We start from the raw sequence: 20,892 nt of genomic DNA, 5'->3' as shown, positions 1-20,892 counted from the left end.
TACATGGAACCACATACAATCTGTGTTTGAGGCAGTTAACAGGCCAATTAGGGCAAGCAGGGCCGTTCTCGTTAATGTGTTTTTAGTCGACTTTCCTGCTTGATTTAATCAGACCATCTGCAAATGACTAAATCAGTCAGTAAACCAGTAATTCTAGACTCTTAGACAACTTTTCTGTTTAAAAAAGGGTTTATATACCCACTCAGTCAGATGTTGAGTAAACCAACTGAAGAACACGACCACATAGCTCCAAATATTTGATAGGTTTTTATTTCTCTAGTGGATTCATACGTTGTTAATCTGCACAGCAGCATACAGGAAATCGTGGTAAAATATAAATAACAAAGTTCAACAGTGTTGCTTTTTCTATTATTCATTTAATCAAAAAAAACTCTGTTAAAAGTGGCAAATTTTGTCAGCCTTTTTCAATATCCACTTTCTTACACACTCTCAAGAATGTAACATTGAACAACTAAACTTTAAAAAGTATGGGTATAATCATTATTTACAGACAATCACCTTTTGGTGAGCAATGCTTATAGCTTCTTGGAAATTCACTTCCATCATGTTAAATGCAACAAAATGAAAATACAATTATGTTATACAAAGATCAAAAATACTATCAAAACCCTTATTATAAATGGCAGCACTATATCAATAAACTGCTGTTGACATTTTACATGTAAGTACAAAATCCTGTTGAGGTAGCGCCCTCTGAAGTCACTTGTAATGCTAAAATACTGAATAAACATCACTTTATATACAATACAGCAAATCTCTCTTCTTTCTTCAATGCAATTGTATTCCTTTGGTAAACAAAACTGTCAGAAATGTGCAGTCCTGCAAGTGACACTTTCAATCATACATTCACAACATTTTTGCATCTTTTTTTTTTTGGATTCTTCAGGAAAGAAATAATGGAATAACATGATGTTGTTTTCTAACATTCATTTGCTCTTTTTCACCCCATGTTTAGAGTGAAAGGTAAATGTGACTCACAGAGCAGACCTGCCCATGATGAGACTCTCTGGTGGATACATTGTCAGGGCAAACCAAAACAAAAAGAAACACCAAAGAGAAAGAGAGACGGGGCAGAGAAAAGAAATCCAGTGTGTCACCCTTATTTGGGAATGTAAACATGAAGAAATGTAGGCTAGTATCTCTCATTTCTGACTGCTTGTGAAGTCAAATAACGTTCTCATCACATAGGATTGGAGAGGTTTGGCTTGGCAACAATTGATTATAATGTTCCCCAGAGAGCATGAGCCCTAAACAGAGGCCACATTGTGTCTTTTTTTTTTTTTCTTCCTGCCTTGCAGATTGAATGTCAACTTTTAGAGCAACTTGGAAAATATGTTGTGGAGTTTTCAGGCAGGCAGATGGGATCAAAGAGGTCCTTCTCCAGTCAGACGCACACAAGTACTCATTAATGACACATTCTTGAGCTTCTTTAATGGCAAACATAACTTTGGTTTTCTAAGACGAGAAAGAAAATCGCAGCGAGTTTAGCTCACCGTACAAAAATACTTGGTAGAAATATGACATTCATCCCCTTTGCCAATGTCAGTGTGTTTCCCTACATGACCAAAATACTTTTCTTAAAATGTATTCACACTTTGTGATTATTGATACATGTATTTATATGCACACGCTCAAATGACTATAAACTAGCAAGAAAAATAAATCCAATGTATAAAGCATAAAATTATTCTATGTGGATAAAAGAACTATAAAAATATAAGAGATCTTAGAGGGAAAAAAAAGATAAAATCAATATGTTTATGAAACTGGGATAAAGGCTAGAGCCGAAATCAAAACAGTCATCTGGAAATTGTTCAGTGCAATTCAATTTACTTTATAGTCATGTCTGTTTAGAATATTTTCATCCTCTTACCACCCACAGCCCTCCCTCCCTTTAATGGTCGCTGGGATGGCTGGTCTTTTGACAGTGGACAGTATTTTATCGTATGGGCATTGTCCCCGTTGGCACTGCAAAGAGGGCAGGTGTAAGCCCTCAGAATCGGGCACACAACCCTGCCGTCCGGAGTCTTCAGGACGTGAGAGCCGTACACCTCCTCAGGCGCTCCGTTATTTCGGCAGAAGACGCAGATTTTGGGCTCCTGCTTGCTCCTGGAAGCGGGTTTGCGCATCTTCCTCTCCATGCCGAACAGATCGAACCCCGCGAACCCTCCGAAGCCCACCTCTCTCTCCGGCAGCTGGACGCCGAGCTGGTTCTGGAAAGGGCTCAGTATAGAGAAACGCTCTTTCAAGTCCAGGATGGAGGCCGGCGGGGGGCTCCCGGACGGGCAGCAGCAGTCCAGATGCCCGCTCTCTCCAACGCCGCCTGCGATTACGCACGGACACGCCGGGGAATCGTCCAAGCCCAGGGTCGCTTTCAGGGACTCGGTGATGGAGTTGGGGTTCTGGGGCATGCTGAGTTTATTATTTTTGGTAACCAACGTCGTCAGCCCGAGATAGTCGTTCCAGAAATTAAAAGTATAGTCATATGGGCTGCGCGCATTCAAATAGTTGTGATTGAGAAAATCCATGGCCACTTCTGGTCGTTTGCTTGCGATCATAAGGTGAAACAACCAGAGTAATCCGTAAAGTCTTTGTAGCCAGAGTTCGTCTCCAGGAACGGTTCATGCACAGCGATGTGGTCTCCAGTGTTCCTGTTATGTTTGAGCGTCCTGCAAACAGGCTTTCTGGTTATAAGGACCAGGAGGGCGGGGCGCTATTCCCTTCAAAACCAAGTTTGTGATCAGGTTGAAAGCAGCCTCCCTTTCTTCAGAGCCACATTTAGACAGATTTGTTTTCTTGCGGGCAGGGGCTTTGTCGACATCGATCATTGTTCTGGCGTTTGGAGATTTCGGGCATTTTCATGAAGGAAAAAAAAAGTTTTTAATAGTTAATGATTTGGGCAAGTGCGCAGAGAAATAATTTCGCGCACAAAGCCTTACTGTAGTTAATGACATTATTTCGGCGCCAGTACCGATCAATTAGAGGAGGATAGCTCGGCTCTTTGTTCGCCCTTGGTACTAAAACGTTACAATTCCGCAGGTTTCGTGAATCAATATCGTTAATCATTGTGCAGGAATACCATCAACGCCAACTCACACACCTTAACCCCTTGTGTTCCAGGAGCAGAGACCCTTTGTTCCATGTAGCAGCCAACCTCTCTCAGTCCTGTGTTGATGCATCCTGGTATGTTAAAATTGAACCAGTATGAGGCAAACCTATTAACCAAACCTGAAAAGGTTTACGGATCCATTTACTGTACAGACTAATCTGCACAGGGTGATTTTCATTTCAAATAACCAACTTTGATTATGATAGGGTAGTAAATAGTTGCTGTTGTTTTTTTAAATTTTTTCACAATGAAGCAAAAGAGTATCTGTATTGTATAAATTGTATAACATATTTAGAATCAAAGGTCTGTTTACTTCCAGAATTGTGAACTTAATAGAAGTAAACAACCCTGTATGACGTCTCGGTGTGTATTAAACTCATGCTGTCAGTCCTGGCATTAAAACCTCATAACATCCAGACCAAACACCACATCAGTCCACTCAGTCATGATGTAAACACAACATGCAGAACAGTTCTTCAACAGGGGGCAGCATAGTGCAGTTACAGGTCAGTTCATTTCAACCAAAAGACCCCTCCCTCTCTTCTTTGAATGAATGAGAGTGCCAAACAAAACCTATAGTAATGATGGCCACTAGCTGGAGGATGAAAGTCACCCACGATGTTCCACAGATGTCATTAGTATATTCTGATTCCACCGAGGCAACAATGGTCATTTACAAAGAGGAACACAAAACTAAACTGCACAGTTCAATGACATACTCATGAACTGAATAATATATATCTTGGTGAAGGTCTTATGAGGAATCTGTACAGGTAATTTGAAGCTACATAACAAAACACCAGTATATGTGTAAGGGCATTTAGTGATGTAAAGGGTCCGTTCACCCAAATTACAAAACAATATATCTTCTCACTTACCTTGAATGGGATCTAGCCAGAATTTTGCAGTACTGACAAATTATAGCAGCAACAGGCCCATTAATCTGGTTAATCCACAGAACACACTGTCAAGTTTGTACTTCTTTGCTAGAAAGCAGTTCCCAAGAAAACTGTTAAGTGAGAGGTCTAGATTTTTGCTTGCTTTTTTATGTCAAACTGACAGCTAAAATTAAATAAGATAGTAAAGAAGTAACATAGTAAATAAAAAGCACTTATATCCCAAAACATGGGAAGGGGGTGGGATGCAAGAATCACTTTCTTCAGTATTGTATGAAAAGCCGAAAAATAGGCTGATATTTGGTAGTCGGTTCTCAAGTAGTCGGATCCTCAAAGAACTGACTCATTCAGTAATTTAGGTCATGATCATGTCTGAGACCCACATCTTAAGATACTTTTCCACATTGTAAACAGACACATCTGTTGGGTTTGCAAGAGTTTGTAAAGAAAAATCTTCTACTGAAGGTTACTTTGACAAAATGGACCATGTCGCCTTTAGCTATAGTTTTACTTGAAAAGCTCTAAATTGTTGCTTGAGGTATAGTAATCATCAGTCTGAAAGAACAACACGGAAGACTGTGAGGGTCATTCTAAGTGCCATGGATCTACAATATGGCAGGAAGAGGGTGTTCTTCTGCACCCAAAACAGTATTTGGGCTCTTCTTGTCCAGTTCTATTCTTGTTATATGCACATATCTGCAAAGCTCATTGCATGTAGAGGGATGTGTATCATCTTGTGCTCTTGCACCATTTGTTTTCATTAGAAATATAATATTCCTGTCCATCACATTAGATCACATTGGCTCTCCATGAGTGATAGAAGTGATCCAGATTCTGATTCTCCAGAGGGAATATGAGGCCGCTGTCACAAACAGTCTGCTCACTGTGAGCCTCTGATCCTGTGATGAGGTGGGCAGCTCAGGAATGTGGAAGTGGCCCTCTTGAAACAATGATAACACGAGTGACTGGTGTTCTAATTAAAACTTCCAGGGGGAGGCTGCAAGAACTCACTGACTTGGAAGGTTCACGTCTATTTTTAAGGGATCTAATGAGAATGCACTACCTTCAGAGGCACGGTCCAATGAGCGCTGATGTTTTAGAAGCCATGTGTTCAGCAAGTTAGTTTGAACTAGTATTGACTGTTCATTGGATTTTAACCCCATAGCCCCATTCAGCTGGTGCAAAATATGAATTTTATGATGAAGCATTAATAATGTATGTAATCGCCATTTCTTTTTTTGCAAGCCAAGGCAGATTGTGCGAGCAGATTCCTGTGTTGCTGCAGTGCAACTGAAATATTCATGGCCATATTATTTCTTAATTTTGTTATGACTAAGAGGGATTAATACTCATCCATTAACTAAAGCTAATTCTGAGGCTGCCTCGAGGTTGCATGAGTATATTGGACAAGGAAGTGAGATTAGCAGTGGAATGATGCATAACATCAGCGGGGTGGCTGTGGCCTGTAAATCGATTTAGGAATCACACTGACTAAGTGATTGTTGTGTAAGTATTTTTTGCTTGACAGGAGGGAAAAAACACAGGTCATCAGGGAGAGTGGTGGCTGGCTGAGGAAGACACTTTGTTTTTAATGACCAAATCATATTTCCTGCGTGAGCTCATTAGCAATAAGAGACATCTCCAATTTTTTGCTGTTTGTGCTTAAGATGTATTACGCAATGCAAATCACTTCAGACATGCCTTTTGCTGAAGTCAGGGGTATGATAATGTGTGATTAATAGCATCCAGTAGATCTAATCTGCTTCGTGCATTATGATAATGACCATTCTGTGCTGTGATCCAGGCCTTGTGTTTTGGCAAACAGAACGGGATTTGGGGTGAAAACTCTGCTCAATTCATATTTGACACGATAAATGAATGACTGATGGTATCGTGGAATGCATTAAGAAATCTGATCTCTTTTTTTCACCGTTATTGCATCTGCTCATACTGCTAGTAATAATTTAAATGTTTCATTTGGGCATGTTTTGAATCATTAACATCAGATATGGTGTCTGTAACCTCTTAGGCTAAATCAGAGAACACATTTTTCTGTGAAATACCAGAATGTGTTTTTGTGGCTGTCTGGTTATCCTTCGTTCTCTGTTGCTTATTTCATGAGGCAAGTTTCAGCAGTGGCCTTGGATAGGTGAATGCATTGGGAGGGATTACACAAAGCACAAACACACACAGGAAAGCTTTCTGCGTATTCCTACTCTGCTGCCCTGTATAGGTCATTACAATGCCTTGCTCAAAGATAGTGAAGTGACTCTATTTAAGCTGATAATCTAGGCCTCGGCACCACCAAAGGGCCTCAGTAATAATGTTTTTCTCATAACAACCACCCCCTCCATTTCGTGTTTACCGAGCTACATATTGATCACGAAACAATACATAATGGGTTTGCAGGAATTGCTGAAAAATCCATTGATTGCTATAATGAAGATGAATGCTGAATCACTGAGTATGAAAATAGCCCATGGGCTTTTGCAACCTGCATTTTTCAGACCTTTTTTTTTGTCATACCAGAAAGACGGCTCTTTCTATTTGAGCCTCAGACCCAAAGATTACCATGTGTTTTCATTCACAGCCATTAGAGCTCTGCTTGTGATTATGCAAATGAGAAAACATGCAGGAAATTTAATCAGAACGCAAATTTGATTTAATGTGAAAAATTGCTCGAGGGTGGGAGCTTGAAAGCATAATATTGAGCAACCAAATTATGTTCAATATTTGTTTTCACAGTGGGCCTCTACTTGGACACGCCACAGCTTTATAGGCTTATGGTTCGCCTTGGTTTGGAGGCTTCAAGTTAACAGTGCTGCATAAGGTTTGATTATCCTTTGTTCTCCCCAGAGATGCTGAATGGAAACTGCAGTTAATGGGAAGCATTTCCATATCAGCAGCAAAGCACAGCAGCCTGTTTTTATGCATTCTTATTATTGTTGCGTCCCCTGAACCAAATATCTAAGTGATCAGTTTTCTTTTGTTCCCCAGCTGAACAGCAAGAAAATGGGCTCTTTATAATTGCACATAAACTCAGAAGATGCCATTGTACTGTTGTGTGTGCACCACTGCAGATAACTGGTGATTAAACGGAATGTAACTCCAGGAGCATGACAGTATTGAAACTAATATAGCATGTCAGTCAATAAGGGAGGTGGCATCTGTTTATCAAGCTCAGAGATGTAGAACAAAGTCGTTCAGCTTTTGAAAGAGTGGCTCGGTTTAGTCACCCTGTGACCTGATGTTAATGACAGGAGAGCTGTTGTATGTAATAACAGTCTCAGGAACCATCGCTGCAAGAGTAGAGATATTAAGCCTTGACAATTTTGTGTTTACACCCTTACAACTTGACCTTGTATCAATCTACATGCAAGCCTAGGCAGAAGCAAATTACTTGCACTATATGGTTTGCCTCAACTGCAGAAAAATACATTTCTGAATCAGTATACTGTAAGTGCAGTACAAATACCAGAAGCTGAGTGCATAGGGCAGTAACTTCAAAAATAAATAAATGCAGGTTTGTTGGGCATATAGTCTCAGATGTAGCAAGCCTTACGGGAGACAGTGAGCAGAGTTGATTGAGTAGCGTGAGTTGTATCTGAGAGTAGCTGCTCGATGGCTGGTTTGTTATATTTCGGTGTACAGCCTGCGCCCCTAGTGTTTGTTTGACGTTCACGACCCCTGTGTTGTCTCCCGAGACCTGGCTTTTTCACGGTGTATTCAGGGGGCAGGCAGCTAGCGGATCAAGGAGAGATGCCTACGAATTGAGACAAAAATGAAATCGTGCTGAAACCATGCAGGAACTCATAGTGCACCTTTTAAGTACTTTATGGAAATCTTGACCCATACTGGTGATGTCTCTACTGCATTGATTTTTAACATTACCTCAATGTTATAATTGCAATACTAAACCACTGGATCACCCCTTTAGTGCCAGTGTTTAATCATGGTGGCAAAATGTTCTATGAGCAATCTACACACATGCAACTACTCCTTTACAAAAAGCCCCTTCACCGTTTAAAACAAACAAACAAAAAACTGACCATGTAGGAGCTTCCTGCAACATGTCAGAGCCTTTTGCATTTTAGCTTTGTTCTAGAGGAAACCCTCAAAGCTAATGGATTCTACTGCACCTTCCGAGTTCAAAGTCAAAACAGTACAAACTCTGGATAAAGTGGAATGCCAACGCAGTCATTTAATTTCACTGGCTTGAACAATCAGACATGACAATTCCAGTTATTCTAATTTGGCCCACATACAACACAAGGTTTTGAGCTGAGTCAGCACTGAAAAATAGTTCTAGACAAGACTACATGTAAAAAGACATACACAATACAGGATGTTACATAATACAGTGAATCAGGATTAATGTATATTCTGTACAGTGCAATTACTCATGGTTCAACTTTTACAGGTAGCTTGAGGGTGCAATCACAACAATCTTCCTCCAAAGCAAGATTGTATTTGCTTCCACTTCCTCCTTTGTAGGCGCTTTTCATAATCTTGAGCCAGCCTTTCTCACCCTTAAAGTCACTTAGATATTAGGCTACATAAAGTACACCCACTGCATTTCATTCTAACAATATTTAAATGTCAAGTTTAAAAACCGAGGCTCTTAAGTAACTGTGTGATGACTCACCCGTGGCTCTCTCCAGGAGTTGTGCACAATCCAGTATTCAATACCATTTTCTATCCCCCAGCCTGCTACTGACACGATGTGGTTGATGCCAGGTGACTCAACGTACTCGGTGTACAGGCCCCCGGTGTGCGCATCCCGTTTCTCTGTGGCCATAATGCCACAGCTGAGGGAAGAGGGATTCAATTGATGTGATTTGAGCAGAAAGGAAAGTGGTAGAAAGTTTGAAGTGATTAGCCATACCATCAAACTGCAGGGAACTTTCAAATAAATCAATTTCATTTCAAAGGCAGCATTCTTGCAACCTCCTGTAAAACCAGTACAAAACACTAAACCTGATTGGCCCTGCAGCGTAGATTTCTGCCATCATTTTATCCCTTCCACTGATGGCTCCAAAGTCCCCTACTTTCCATAAAGTGTAATTCTGCAGAGTTGCACTTCCCAAAAGCTGTGCAAGTTCCACATGCATTGAATGGTTTGCATTCTGAGAGGAAAAAAAGAAAATCTTAAAGTGCTCATATTATGCTTTTTGGCTTTTTCCCTTTCCTTTTATTGTGTTTTGTTTTTTTTGTGCACGTTATAGGTTTACAAAGTGAACAAGCCAAAAGTCCACCCCAAAGGGACTTACCATCTCCAACAGAAAACAGTGTTCACAAACTGCTCCAAACAGCTAGCCTGACAAGCCAGTCCCACATCAAGATGTTGGGTCTGGGAACTCACCATTGGCAGGGCTCAAACCGAGGGGCGGGATAAACGGTTGTCTTTCATATTCCCTCTGCACTTATAGCCAACCTGAGCAACGCTAGTTGATAGATTAAACCTTTGCTGTATCCGGTCAGCAAAACTCTGAACACATCTTCCTTTTTTAAGAATGACTTCAGTGCTTAACTCCAAGTCTTCCAGAGTCGCGGCCAAAGCCGATTCGAAAGACCGCTGTTCGCCAGCAGCAGCAGCCATCTTCTTTGTTTTCAAGTAGCAGGGAATTCACGCGGAACCGTCGCAACTCTGCCGTCCTTATGTTAAGCCCGCCCACCGACTCTATACACGATGCGATTGGCCTGACCAGAATTTGGTTTTTCCAGCTCGTAAGCCAACGGAGAGTTGCTAAACTGACCCTGGCTGCAAATTACATTTGCTGCCACTAGGGTGCGTCTAGATTTCTAGGCTACCAAACAGCTCTATTGTAGTCCAGCCTTTACGTCCGTCACAAACGTGCGTCACTTTGTAACACACGTTATAATGCTCGCCTAGCTACTAGCGTGGCACGCCCTCATACTCTGCTTCTGACTGGCTAGTAGTCCTTACCTAGCTAGGATAGAAGTGAGATGCCTCACTCTGTAGCTAAAACAGAGAGCTCAACACACAGGGTGAAAGAGGAGCTGCAGCAATGTAAAGTACAACAAAAATATGGTGTTTTTTGAAAATTAAACCATGTAAACCTGTTCTGATATAACCTCTAAATACAATTATGAACCTGAAAATGAGCACTTTAAGGCTCATGGAGGAAAACTGAACAAAACTATAGTACCAAGTGCACATTACTGCCGAGTTCTGCCTGGTAATTGTTACAGGTCTCATCAGGGACACCATGTTTGTGGGCATAGTCCCACACCCCTCCATGGTTCCCTCCCTGACAGGTGCCAGACTCAGTGCAGTTGACCACGTGTTGGACAGACAGATAAGCAGATGGCCACACTCCTTTCCGCTTGATGTTGATGCAATCTTAACAAGGCAGAGAAAAGGTTCCCACAAATGCAATATTTGTTTTGGCAAATCTCTTAAGTTCATTGAAATGACTGAGGATCCCATCTGTTATTTTCTTTCACAAGATTGTGTTGAGAAAATTGATTTCCACGATTCCATGTCCAAATGGGCAAGCGCCAAATTTAAGTCAGCACGTGAGATTTTGCACCAGAACTTTGGGTTCACTGTATGCAACAGCTTAGACTACAGTAAGGTCAGGGCTAGGCATGTTGAGAGCCAAGTAATCTAACCTGCCATTGCACTATAGTGCTGCCATGAGCCCAGCAGCAGCCACAATACTGAGGGATGTGCTGGTTACGCGTTATAGAGGCGTAGTTAATGCCGTTTACGTTCCTCCAGTCCCAGGTCTTTGGCAGATGAACGTTGTTCAGAAATTCATGAGGACAAGCTGTGGTTCTGTGAGAGACAGAAGGTTGTCGTTGTCATATAAAGCAGTGATATTCCAGGCAGCAAGTTTAGTGACACTGCCTCCCTGTTGATTTCTGAACACACACATCATACACTGCAGAAAGGTTAGGCAAAAGTCACAGCAGGCATACACACTGTGGTTTGACAAACATCACAAATCAGTAGAGACTGAGGAATTTGGTCAAGTAAGCAGGTTTCAACCAACTCCAAAATGAATCTCAGCTAACTACTGAAGGTAGGGCATTAAATAAAGTCAGACAAACATTCCAAACCAAATCATTTGATGCCGTTATAATTAACAAGGCTCCAGGCAAACCAAGCAGAGATTGAACATTGAAAGAGCCAAGAACTTGATGGGTAACAGCCATTGTCTTGACTCTGAGATCAATTGTGCAAAGGGCAAAAACTCCATTAAGAATTAACTTGGGTATCATTTGGAAACCTTTTTTTAAATCCATTTACAGCAGCGTACGTGGCTGTATCCTCATCAGAACAAGCATCTAAAGAGATTTTTTTGGAAACTTTCCAAAATACTTTCAAATACAGAGAAGGCTTTTTTGGAACAATTATTCCTTTAGACCCTAACGAACCTCACAGCTAGCTGGATATAGATGTAGAAATGATGAGAAACGCAGAAAGCTACAGCCAAAAAGTAAAACTCAGGTTTTCTTACTTCACCCCAAAATCATGTTTTCTGGATGGTAACAACTTGGACTATCGCTAAAAAAGTGTTTTGCTGCAACAGCAAGTGTCATGAGCATAAAAAATGAAAAAGACAAAATGAGACATGTTGAGCCACTGAGCATCAACCAACAAGCTACACATCACTTTGGTTTTGCATAAATAGCCCCACTGGACCAACCAACAGAGGAAGCGAGCAAACCAGCTGCGATTTATCAAGCTAATCAGCCTTTATTGATCTCAACTGGGATTTGCTTTGATTTAGTGAAGATACTATTCTTTTGATTTAGCCGTTAATGACTGATGTTGACTGTTCTTGTAGACCAAACTTGACTTGCAATACGCTATGCTGTAAAACAATGAAATGTTCCCTTAAGCTCATAGCTGCGAAAACAATTGTTTTAAATTATGTTTTTCAGGAATATGATCGTTTAATCTCTTGAATGAATCTCTCGATTTAACATTTTACATGTAAAAAAGGCAAGATAGTGGGTGAACAATGTCATTTTTTTTTTTTTATTGAATTTTGAGTTTAACAAGTACAACAACAACAAAAAAGGTATATATACACTTTACACATATATATACACACAAAAACATACAACAGAAAAATCCCACCCAAAGCGAACAACAGATGCTGCATTGTCTTATAACTGAGATCAAAGAAGTATGAAAGAGAAGAGAAGAAAAAAAACAACCAGTACTGTACAAGAGGTAAATAACTGAGTAAATACAGATTAAACCAGACACAGTGAGGTCAGAGTCTGAACAATGTCATTTTTGACAGGTGCTGTGCAAAGTCAGGTGCATTGCAGACAGTCAAAAGCATTTTTTAAGAGAAGAGTTATGGTTTGAGGCGAAGGCTTAAACTGTCCCCAATAAAACAGCAACAGATTAAATTGGACCTGAAGCTTTAGTGTTTTTACATTTGCAAAGCTTTTAATTAGAATTTCATTTTCAGTTGTTTTTGATTATGCTGTGTTTTTGGCCATCGTTAATATTGTGTATACATGTAATGTTGCATGTCTTCTGTTAGTAGTTTTAATGGCTGCTGCAAAGTAAGTTTCCCTTGACAAGCCAAGTGAAGTGGAGCAAAGGAAACACATTTTGGTCACTGATATGCTTTAAAGCATCTTTCCATTTTGATGAACAATGGAATTCAAAATGGAACACTTTTGACTCTGAGGACATTCATATTTTGGAGCTGCATTTGAAGACTAAGCTTCAGATATGTAACCAGTTTAAATCTTTAGTAGGGTGAGTTGAAGAGCATAATTTACTCCGTAAATGCAGTTTTGAGGTTGAGACTTTCAATCAATTAATTCAAAAAATATCTTCTCAAAAGCGCTTTTTAAAGTTATATTGATGCATTCATCATTATGTTGCCTCATTCCCACACTTTATTTTGTCTTTTTGTTTGTGCTCTTCCAGCCTCTGTGATAACAAAGACTTTATCAGGCCTTACTGTGAGACTGCAAACAGAGCATGATACTAATTGACTGCCTGCCATCCTCTCCCATCTGCAGGAATAGAAAACCATATTTAATGCCTTGATTAAAATCTAATCCCTCCATGTGAGTCGGAGATGAAAGTAATTTTCTTGTAATGGAGACTATTAATATTTAGATATGGAAAGGAAACCAGATCTCACATTTGCAATCAGCTGGAGGATGGTAAGTGATAATTAAAGCTGCCAGTGAGCTGGAAACCAAAGACAGCAATGTAAATAAATTTGACTCTTTTTTCCAATTAGCATTTTTTTCTTCTCACATATAAATGTATATGTATGTCTCTTTAGTTATAGTGAGACCCTCTCGGTTATCACGACTCAGGATATTCACCATTTATCAGCCAAAATAAATGTCTTCTCATCATGATAGAGCACAATCTGAAATACACTACACTATTGTATGTATGTATGTATGTATGTATGTATGTGGATTCCTCATCTTTTTTTTGTACTTTTTGGCCTGGGGCTGTCTAGCATGGTTTGTGAAAAGCCTGAAACCAGAAGAGTGGGGGCTGATATACTGTAGCAGGAGTTTAGAGGTTGTTTATAAGATCTTGAGATCATTGGATGTTCAGTCTTTCAAAAAGTATAGGCTAGGACTGTCACGATAATTCCTTTTTGTTGAGATAAACGATATTATTGCCATTTTAAGACCGTTTTATGCCACTGATTACATAATGACAATGTGACATAATTATAGCATAATAATGCAAGCACACTCTTTGAAAGATCAAAGAAGGTTTAATTCTTAAGAATATTTAGACATTGGAATCAGAATGTAAAAAAAACATATCCTAAATAAATAAAACTTGTTGTTCCCAGGTTGAAAAACTGGGTGGGATGGTTATGTTTTAGGTGAGATTTTAGGTTAGTTGTGTTGCCTCTTTTCGCTGCCACTGTTTTTAAACAAAGTCAACGTACCGGCTCGTCCACGTTAATTGGCTCTCCTCTCTCAGTCTGCTTAAAGCCCAAATGTTCCCACACCAGAGCTGAAGTCCATTGGGACTTATTCTTCCTAACTGGCTGTAGATGTCACAGAAACACTATAGGGCCTATAAGGCAGTGAGTCCACGTCTTCTCTCAACCTGTCGCTATCCGCTCTGTATGTGTGTGTTGTGTGTGTGTGTGTGTGTGTGTGTCTGGACGCTGACTGAGCCCCGCGATCGACTGAAATGTTGGTAACATTCTTTTGTATATCATAATGAATATACTCTTTATTTTAAATTATAAAAATTATCAATTGCAATATATTGCGTCACCCAAAGCTACGAGCTCATTTCCATATATCGTGCGATAAGTCGATATATTGACTATTGCAACAGGCCTAGTAACATTTGTGTGGTCCCGGTAGCTTTGCATAAAGAAATGGTTGTCATTCGCAAGGCTACTTTTACTTTTATACTTTAAGTAAATTTCCAAGCCTGTACTTTGTTACTTTTACTTGAGTAAAGAAGTTAAATCAGTACTTCTACTTTTACCAGAGTATTTTTTAACACAAGTATCTGTACTTCTACTTGAGTACGAGAAGTGAGTACTTCTGCCATTTCTGGCTGCTGTCTTCTTTCGGAGGAACTCTTACATAAGGATGTCCACATACATTTGGCCTTGTAAGGTATCTTTCCATTGATGCACAACATCGCTTAGAGCAACTTTTAAATCAGGAAATGCTCCACGTAAATAAAAAACAAAAAAAACACGTTAGATCCAAGTTAATCGATGACTCATTCACTGACATGAGGCCTTGTTACGGGAGCTATCCGTGTGATATTTCCATGATTGGCATCGTTAGCTGCCTTCACAAGCGTGTCCCCTTCCTCATTAATGTCAACAACATCATTTGTGCACTCACAAGGTGATTGTTCTGTGTATGTGAGAGCGTATTGTGTGCGTTATGTGGGAGCCCATGACTTTTGGTAAGTGTGTGCGTGTGAGTGTGTGTTTGCGCGCCCATGTGGGGTAGATAATATCCGTGCTCACTGAGCCGTGTGAAACTTAGAGGTCAGTTTCTCTGACATTTCCTCGGGAAGATATCTCGCCCCCACATATTCTGCTCTCACCTGTCAGCTGTCATGAAGGAGTGAATGTCAGATAACTGGAGAGTTCACTCAATGCAGCAGCCAGAGGCAGGCTTATACAGGCATCTCAAATCAATTTTTTTTCACATGTATTGCTAGAGAAGAGAGACAGGTGTAACCCAATGTTTAAAGTCAGATTTAAATGAAACCTGCCTGTTATTTGTGTTGTAGTTCATTTTCCATATCATCACATGTATTTATTTAACCTTTGCTTCCAAAATGCTTGTTTTCAGTGGTTTTAGTTTAGGCAAAAATAAAGATTCCAACTAATAATCCTACCATATTTCAATAGTTCACCCCTTTTCTACATTGACTGAGACCTACCAGCCCAGTATCTTTGGAATTACATCCATATAGGCCATATATGCAAGAGGAAGTGAGGTAGACTGGGTAAACCCAGCCCGGTCTGCCGGCGATTTGATTTCGCCCTGCAGCTCAGGCTGGAAACCTGTACATTTATCTATCCTGCTTCCGTTACAATTTTGCGGGGACCAATCACAAACTGGCTTATCCACCTGGCGCGCTATTGGCGGGTTTAACACGATGACGATAGAGAAGCGACCAAGCAGCTTCTTGTTTACATTCAACATGGCGGCCACCAAAGCGCAGCAACCCGTTGATGCCGCTGTCGCTGCTTCGTTACCCGGATCGTTGGTCTGATTGGTTGAAGGACTATCCAATTGCGTACAGAGTCATTTGAACTATGCCCGTTGATCACGCCTCTTGTGCAGTAGAAAATACAGAGCAGACTCCCCACACTAATGTTCAGTCTTAAAAGATTGAGCTTGGTGTGGTGATAGCCAGACTAGTAGCGAGGTTAAAAACTGTAGTATGGCTGTGGAGGTTGGGTGGTTTGCGTCCCTTCCATTGACTGTAAATATTAATGGACAGAGCATATGTGACGTCACCCATTGGTTTGTGGAGTTCTTGTAATGGGAAAATTACATTTAAGCACAATTCCTTATATTTTTATGTTTAATTCGTACTTTACTCCTCTCAGAAATGCTGGAAGAGTCTATCTCATTTCCCACATGCAGATTTTGATTCTAACTTTGTGAGACACCCAGTCTGGAACATTATGTGAGCACTGTTAGCCTGAACCGATAAAGGTACAAGGTCACCCTAAAACTATCTCATGTTTTCCCATGCCAGTTAAGATGTAACTGGGGGGTGAAAGTCATACAGGGAGGAGGAGGTGAGATGACTCCAAGATGTCTCTTGTATTTTTCTGATTGTCTTCATGTGTATCAGATTGCCTGTCAAAATTGTAGCGTCATAATAATCCAAGTGCGTGTGTGCTGTCACTCCATAACAATCTGCTATGAGTCGTCGAGTTTGGCGTTACGGGCGCAGCCATCTTGGTTGCGGATGTGAACATTTTAGATGTGAGGGAGGAGCCATAGACTGTTGTGCGATATCTGACTGTGACGTTAGCTGAGAGTTGGCAACGCTGCTTACACTCTAGGTTACATTACACACTTTCACTGGCAATCTGGATGCAACTGCTGCTGAAAGCTAGCCTAGATAATTTGAGGTAAGATTTAGCTTGGCTAGGTTTTAAATATATCTTTGTCATATTACATATTAGACAGGCTGCGAATTGTCAATCACATCATAGCCATGCCCTAAAACACCCCCTCCTTTATTGTCGATTTTAAAATCAACGAAACCATAATTCAAAAAGAAATTGAGACCATAAACACATTATGAAAATGTTTACTGAGGTAAGAAATCAAGCGAGAAGTAGGTCACTTTCTCCTAGACTTCTACAGAAACCGACCTCCTTTTGCAACCGCACATGTCGCCCTCTGCTGGAATTCAGATAGAATGCAGGTTTAAGGCACTTCTGCATTTGCAGCACTTCGCTGAACCGGATGTTTTGTCCATTAATATTAACAGTCTATGGTCCCTTCGCAGACCTGCTTTGCCTAATCTTAAGTGTTTTAGTTGCCAAACTCTAACTAACTCTAACTCTAACTCTAGCCATAGATCAACCTTTCGCTAACTGTACTACAGTTGTCATGTGCAGATGTTTTAAAAAGCTAACTTTAAAAACAACGGCATTAGTAATAAAAAGGAGCATATTTTGCAGAATCGTCCAATATTGATGAACAAATGCAGCTGTTATGGCTGTTCATTTTTGAAAGCGTGAAAGCATGTTTCTTAAACACTGTGGATGCATCCCCAGTGGCTGCTATTTATTCATTTTGAAGAATGTATGCACATAATTTCTGTTTTTTTTTTTTAATTCCCCTGTTGTTTTATGTCCCTGTTTGAACTGGAAGTACTCTACATCATAAGACATCATGCTGTAAACTTTGATTAGAAATCTATTTCATTGGTTGGAAATCAACCGCAGCACTTTCTAACAAAAGGAACAACTGCAGAGCCGAACAAAGCCAAAGTAATTTGGGAGGAAATGCAAAGTGCAACATGTGTGCAACTTTGCGACTGGTTTCATCATTATATTATAAAAAAAAAAAGAACAAGCATTGAATTTAAGATCATTTAATTTGCCTCAAAAGTGCATTCAAACTTACTTCAAGGTGACATTGTCTTAAAAAAAGACTAAGTATAATTTAATTTAATTGAAAAATATACTGGGAAACAAGGGAATTGATTTCATTGTGTTGCACAATGTTTAATACAGTACTTGTTTACTCAGTTTTCTCTTATGGCTTTGGTATTTGCTCTTTTTTCTTTTTCTTTCTTTTTTTCTTTTTTTTATCTTGTTTTATATTTTATGTTTTGGATGTGATTTACTTTTTTTCTTTTTTACTATAAAGCACTAATTAACCCTATTTGTTCTACAAAAAGATGATTTTAAGACCCTGCAGTAGATTAAATGGCTTGGTTTGTAGCGTAGACCTCTTGTCGTCTCAAAAGCGACCACATTTTCCAGTTGAGAAGATTTCAAAGGCTCCGTACCGAGCTCCTGCCTCTCCAGTGGAACCACCTGTCCTCCCGGACCAAATCCCTCAGCCTCAAAGTTCACCGTCGGGGGTTTCGTCACCCAGCAAGCCATTTCACATTCGATTGGCTCAACTGATGCCAACAAAGCTACAGCGATGACAGACTTGTTAAGTTCATCAAGTCATCGCAGTCATACAGTAAATGCTTTTTAATAGAGAGAGCATTAGCATATGGTCAGAGGACTTAAACCTGAGGAATGTGGGCTCAGAGGAATCCCAATGATCATAAAGCCGATACTGTTAACAGCGCCTGTGGTTCATGAGAAGTGAGGGGAGATAAGGAAGGTTAAGCAGATAGGAAGACTGAAGGTACTGATGGTAAATCAAATGCATCCATGTGGTCAGACTGTCAGAGAATATAGAATTGCTTGCCAAATTATTGTAATTGTGACTGTGTCATTGGATTTTTGCACAAATTCTTCTTATAGATATATAATATAGACTTTTTTTTACATATTGTTTGACATGGTCTTTACTCAAGTACTGTACTTAAGTACAAATATGAGGTACTTCTACTGTACTTGAGTCTTTTCTGTTCATGCCACATTCTACTTCTACTCCACTACATTTCAGAGAGGAATATTATACTTTTTACTCCACTACATTCCTCTGACAGCTTTAGTTACTGGTTACTTTACACATTAATATTTTGACTACAATGATCACTTTAGAAATGATGGGGCTCAAATATGATATGATAGATGTCTGAGTGAGGGAGCTGCCCATGGAAAGGATGCCCACTCAAGAGCACCTTGGCAGTGCCCAGGAGGTGAACTGGCACCTCTCCAGCTACCAGTCCACCATTGTACTTTTGGTCTGTATAGGGACTTGAACCACCAACTCCCTGCTGACCGAACTACTGCCACCCCTAAAGTAAACTACTAATTAGTAGCAGTAAAAATCCAGCTTGATCAGCTATTATATTATTTACATGTTAATGCATCTATAATAATGATCCAATAATACAGTGCCCTTTGTTGCTAATAAACTACCCAACAATATAACGGCCTACAAGTCCAGCTGAAATGATTAGCAGGTTAAACACTTAGTTGATTGACAGAACTGTTTGGATCGTTTCCAGTTTCTAAAATGTGAGGATTGTTCTGCATTCAGTACTTTTACGTTAAATACTTTTAAGTACATTTTCCTGATTATACTTACATGCTTTTACTTAAGTAACGTTTTCAATGCAGGACTTTTACTTGTAACAGAGTATTTTTACAGTGCGGTACTTTTACTTAAGTAAAGTATCTGAATACTTCTTCCACCACTGGTTAGATGGAGCCCCGAGGAGATGTTACTTTCAAATCTTGCCAGCAACTAACGTGTTTTGATCCATGCTCGAATCTAGATACAGATTAAAATGTCCTAAACTGTTTTTCTGTCATTAAAATAACACATTTAGACTGTGCAGGTATGCACGATCTGAGTGCTTTGGCAATTTGCTTTGTGTACAAAGTACCAAATTAAAGCAGAACTGTAGACGAGTGTCATATAACAATCTTAGAGTAAAAGCACTGATGTGAAATCATATGTCCACTGAAGCAGTAAAGCCCGTTTTACAGTAACCGCAGCCGAGCTGGCACATGTAAATGTGACGTCATGAAATCTCCGTGACTATTTATACTTGCGCGTGGTGGTCGTGGCACTAGCTGCAGTCTTCTCCTGAACAGCGGTGGCGCTAATGAGCAAAGGCTACCGACGTTGCCCTTTCTACGGACTAGAAGAAGAAGAAAAAGGTAAACAACGGCAGAACTGGCAGCAGCATTGCCGTCAATGCTTCGATTTGATTCAATAACCTAATTCGTCGGATCACGCCTTTCATTCACCATAAAAGAACTCATCTTAACCCAGTAAGTTTACCAGAGAGACTTGCAATCACTCAGAGAGTCCTGGCATCCGGTTGTCGGCGAACTCATTCAGGCCTCCTGTTTCCGCTTTGTCGCGCACCGCTGAAAAAAAAAGAGCCACAGAGCGACAGCCAATCGGAGTGAAGGGGCAGCGTGACGTAGGTCAGTGGCTCGAGTCGAAGAAAATAATTCAAGATGGCGGAAAACGCTTTAGGACATCGTATTTCTGTACATATCTGATATGTTTGGCATTTTATCTCATATATTTTGTTACTTTTATCGAGAAATAAATACTTTTAAATCCAAAAACATCGTTCTTGTGACTTAACAATACCTCTGAAGTAACTTTTAAGACGTGCTTGAAGGTAGCACTGGAGAATTTCTGTTTACTGTTGGCAAGCAACCAGGAGTAGGCTAGGCACGCCCAGGAGTGCCCACAAGCGAGTGCATGTCGCTCTCTTTTGTAGCTAATGTGACTGTGGGGTTAATCGGACGCGCTGGCCGGATATTACATCATTTTGACGTCACGATGTCGCGCGCCACCTTGGATGCGTCTAGTATATAACGGCTTTAATCCTTGACCTCCTCATGTCTTTCAAGTCTTGCTGTGGTGTCTCTGTTCTGCACTTAGAGAGGACGTATCCATAAAACAGTCACAGCAGCTCTGTGACATCTTCCTGTGGCTCTTCTGTTAGTAGTGTTTGAGATTCTGACAGAGGTGCTCTTTTCTCTTCGTGCTATCTCCCTCGTTTTTGCTCTGTTTATTAGTCGCACAGTGTCACCTCAGGGCTTGCTGTGTTTATTGAATGGTTGGTGGGTTTGTTTACGTTTAAATACTTTATTTTCCCATGCACGCTGCTCAGGGAAATCACACTATGCACTGTTCAGTTGTACAGAACCCTGCAGCAGGGAAATACAATGTGCACTCATGCACCAGGCGGAGATGTCAAAATCAATGTAGTTT

General features: G+C 40.3%; 1 protein-coding gene and 1 pseudogene across 1 annotated transcript; both read right to left on the bottom strand.

Moving 5' to 3' along the window:
- Window positions 1-254: 254 nt before the first annotated feature.
- nanos1 (nanos homolog 1) lies at window positions 255-2,702 on the bottom strand. The gene has a single exon (XM_039812847.1). The coding sequence runs from the start codon at window positions 2,577-2,579 to the stop codon at window positions 1,872-1,874; it is 708 nt and encodes a 235-aa protein (XP_039668781.1). The 5' UTR covers window positions 2,580-2,702; the 3' UTR covers window positions 255-1,871.
- Window positions 2,703-8,426: 5,724 nt separating this feature from the next.
- Window positions 8,427-11,601, bottom strand: LOC120566558 (annotated as a pseudogene).
- Between the last annotated feature and the right edge of the window lie 9,291 nt (window positions 11,602-20,892).

Source organism: Perca fluviatilis, chromosome 10 (assembly GCF_010015445.1).
Source record: "Perca fluviatilis chromosome 10, GENO_Pfluv_1.0, whole genome shotgun sequence".
NCBI classification, from domain to species: Eukaryota; Metazoa; Chordata; class Actinopteri; order Perciformes; family Percidae; genus Perca; species Perca fluviatilis.
Note: the sequence above shows the minus strand (reverse complement) of the source record. Positions and strands in the feature narration are given on the sequence as shown.

What these genes read in the sequence shown, in the direction of transcription:
- nanos1 (XM_039812847.1), bottom strand. Translation starts at nt 2,579, where the DNA reads ATGATCGCAAGCAAACGACCAGAAGTGGCCATGGATTTTCTCAATCAC.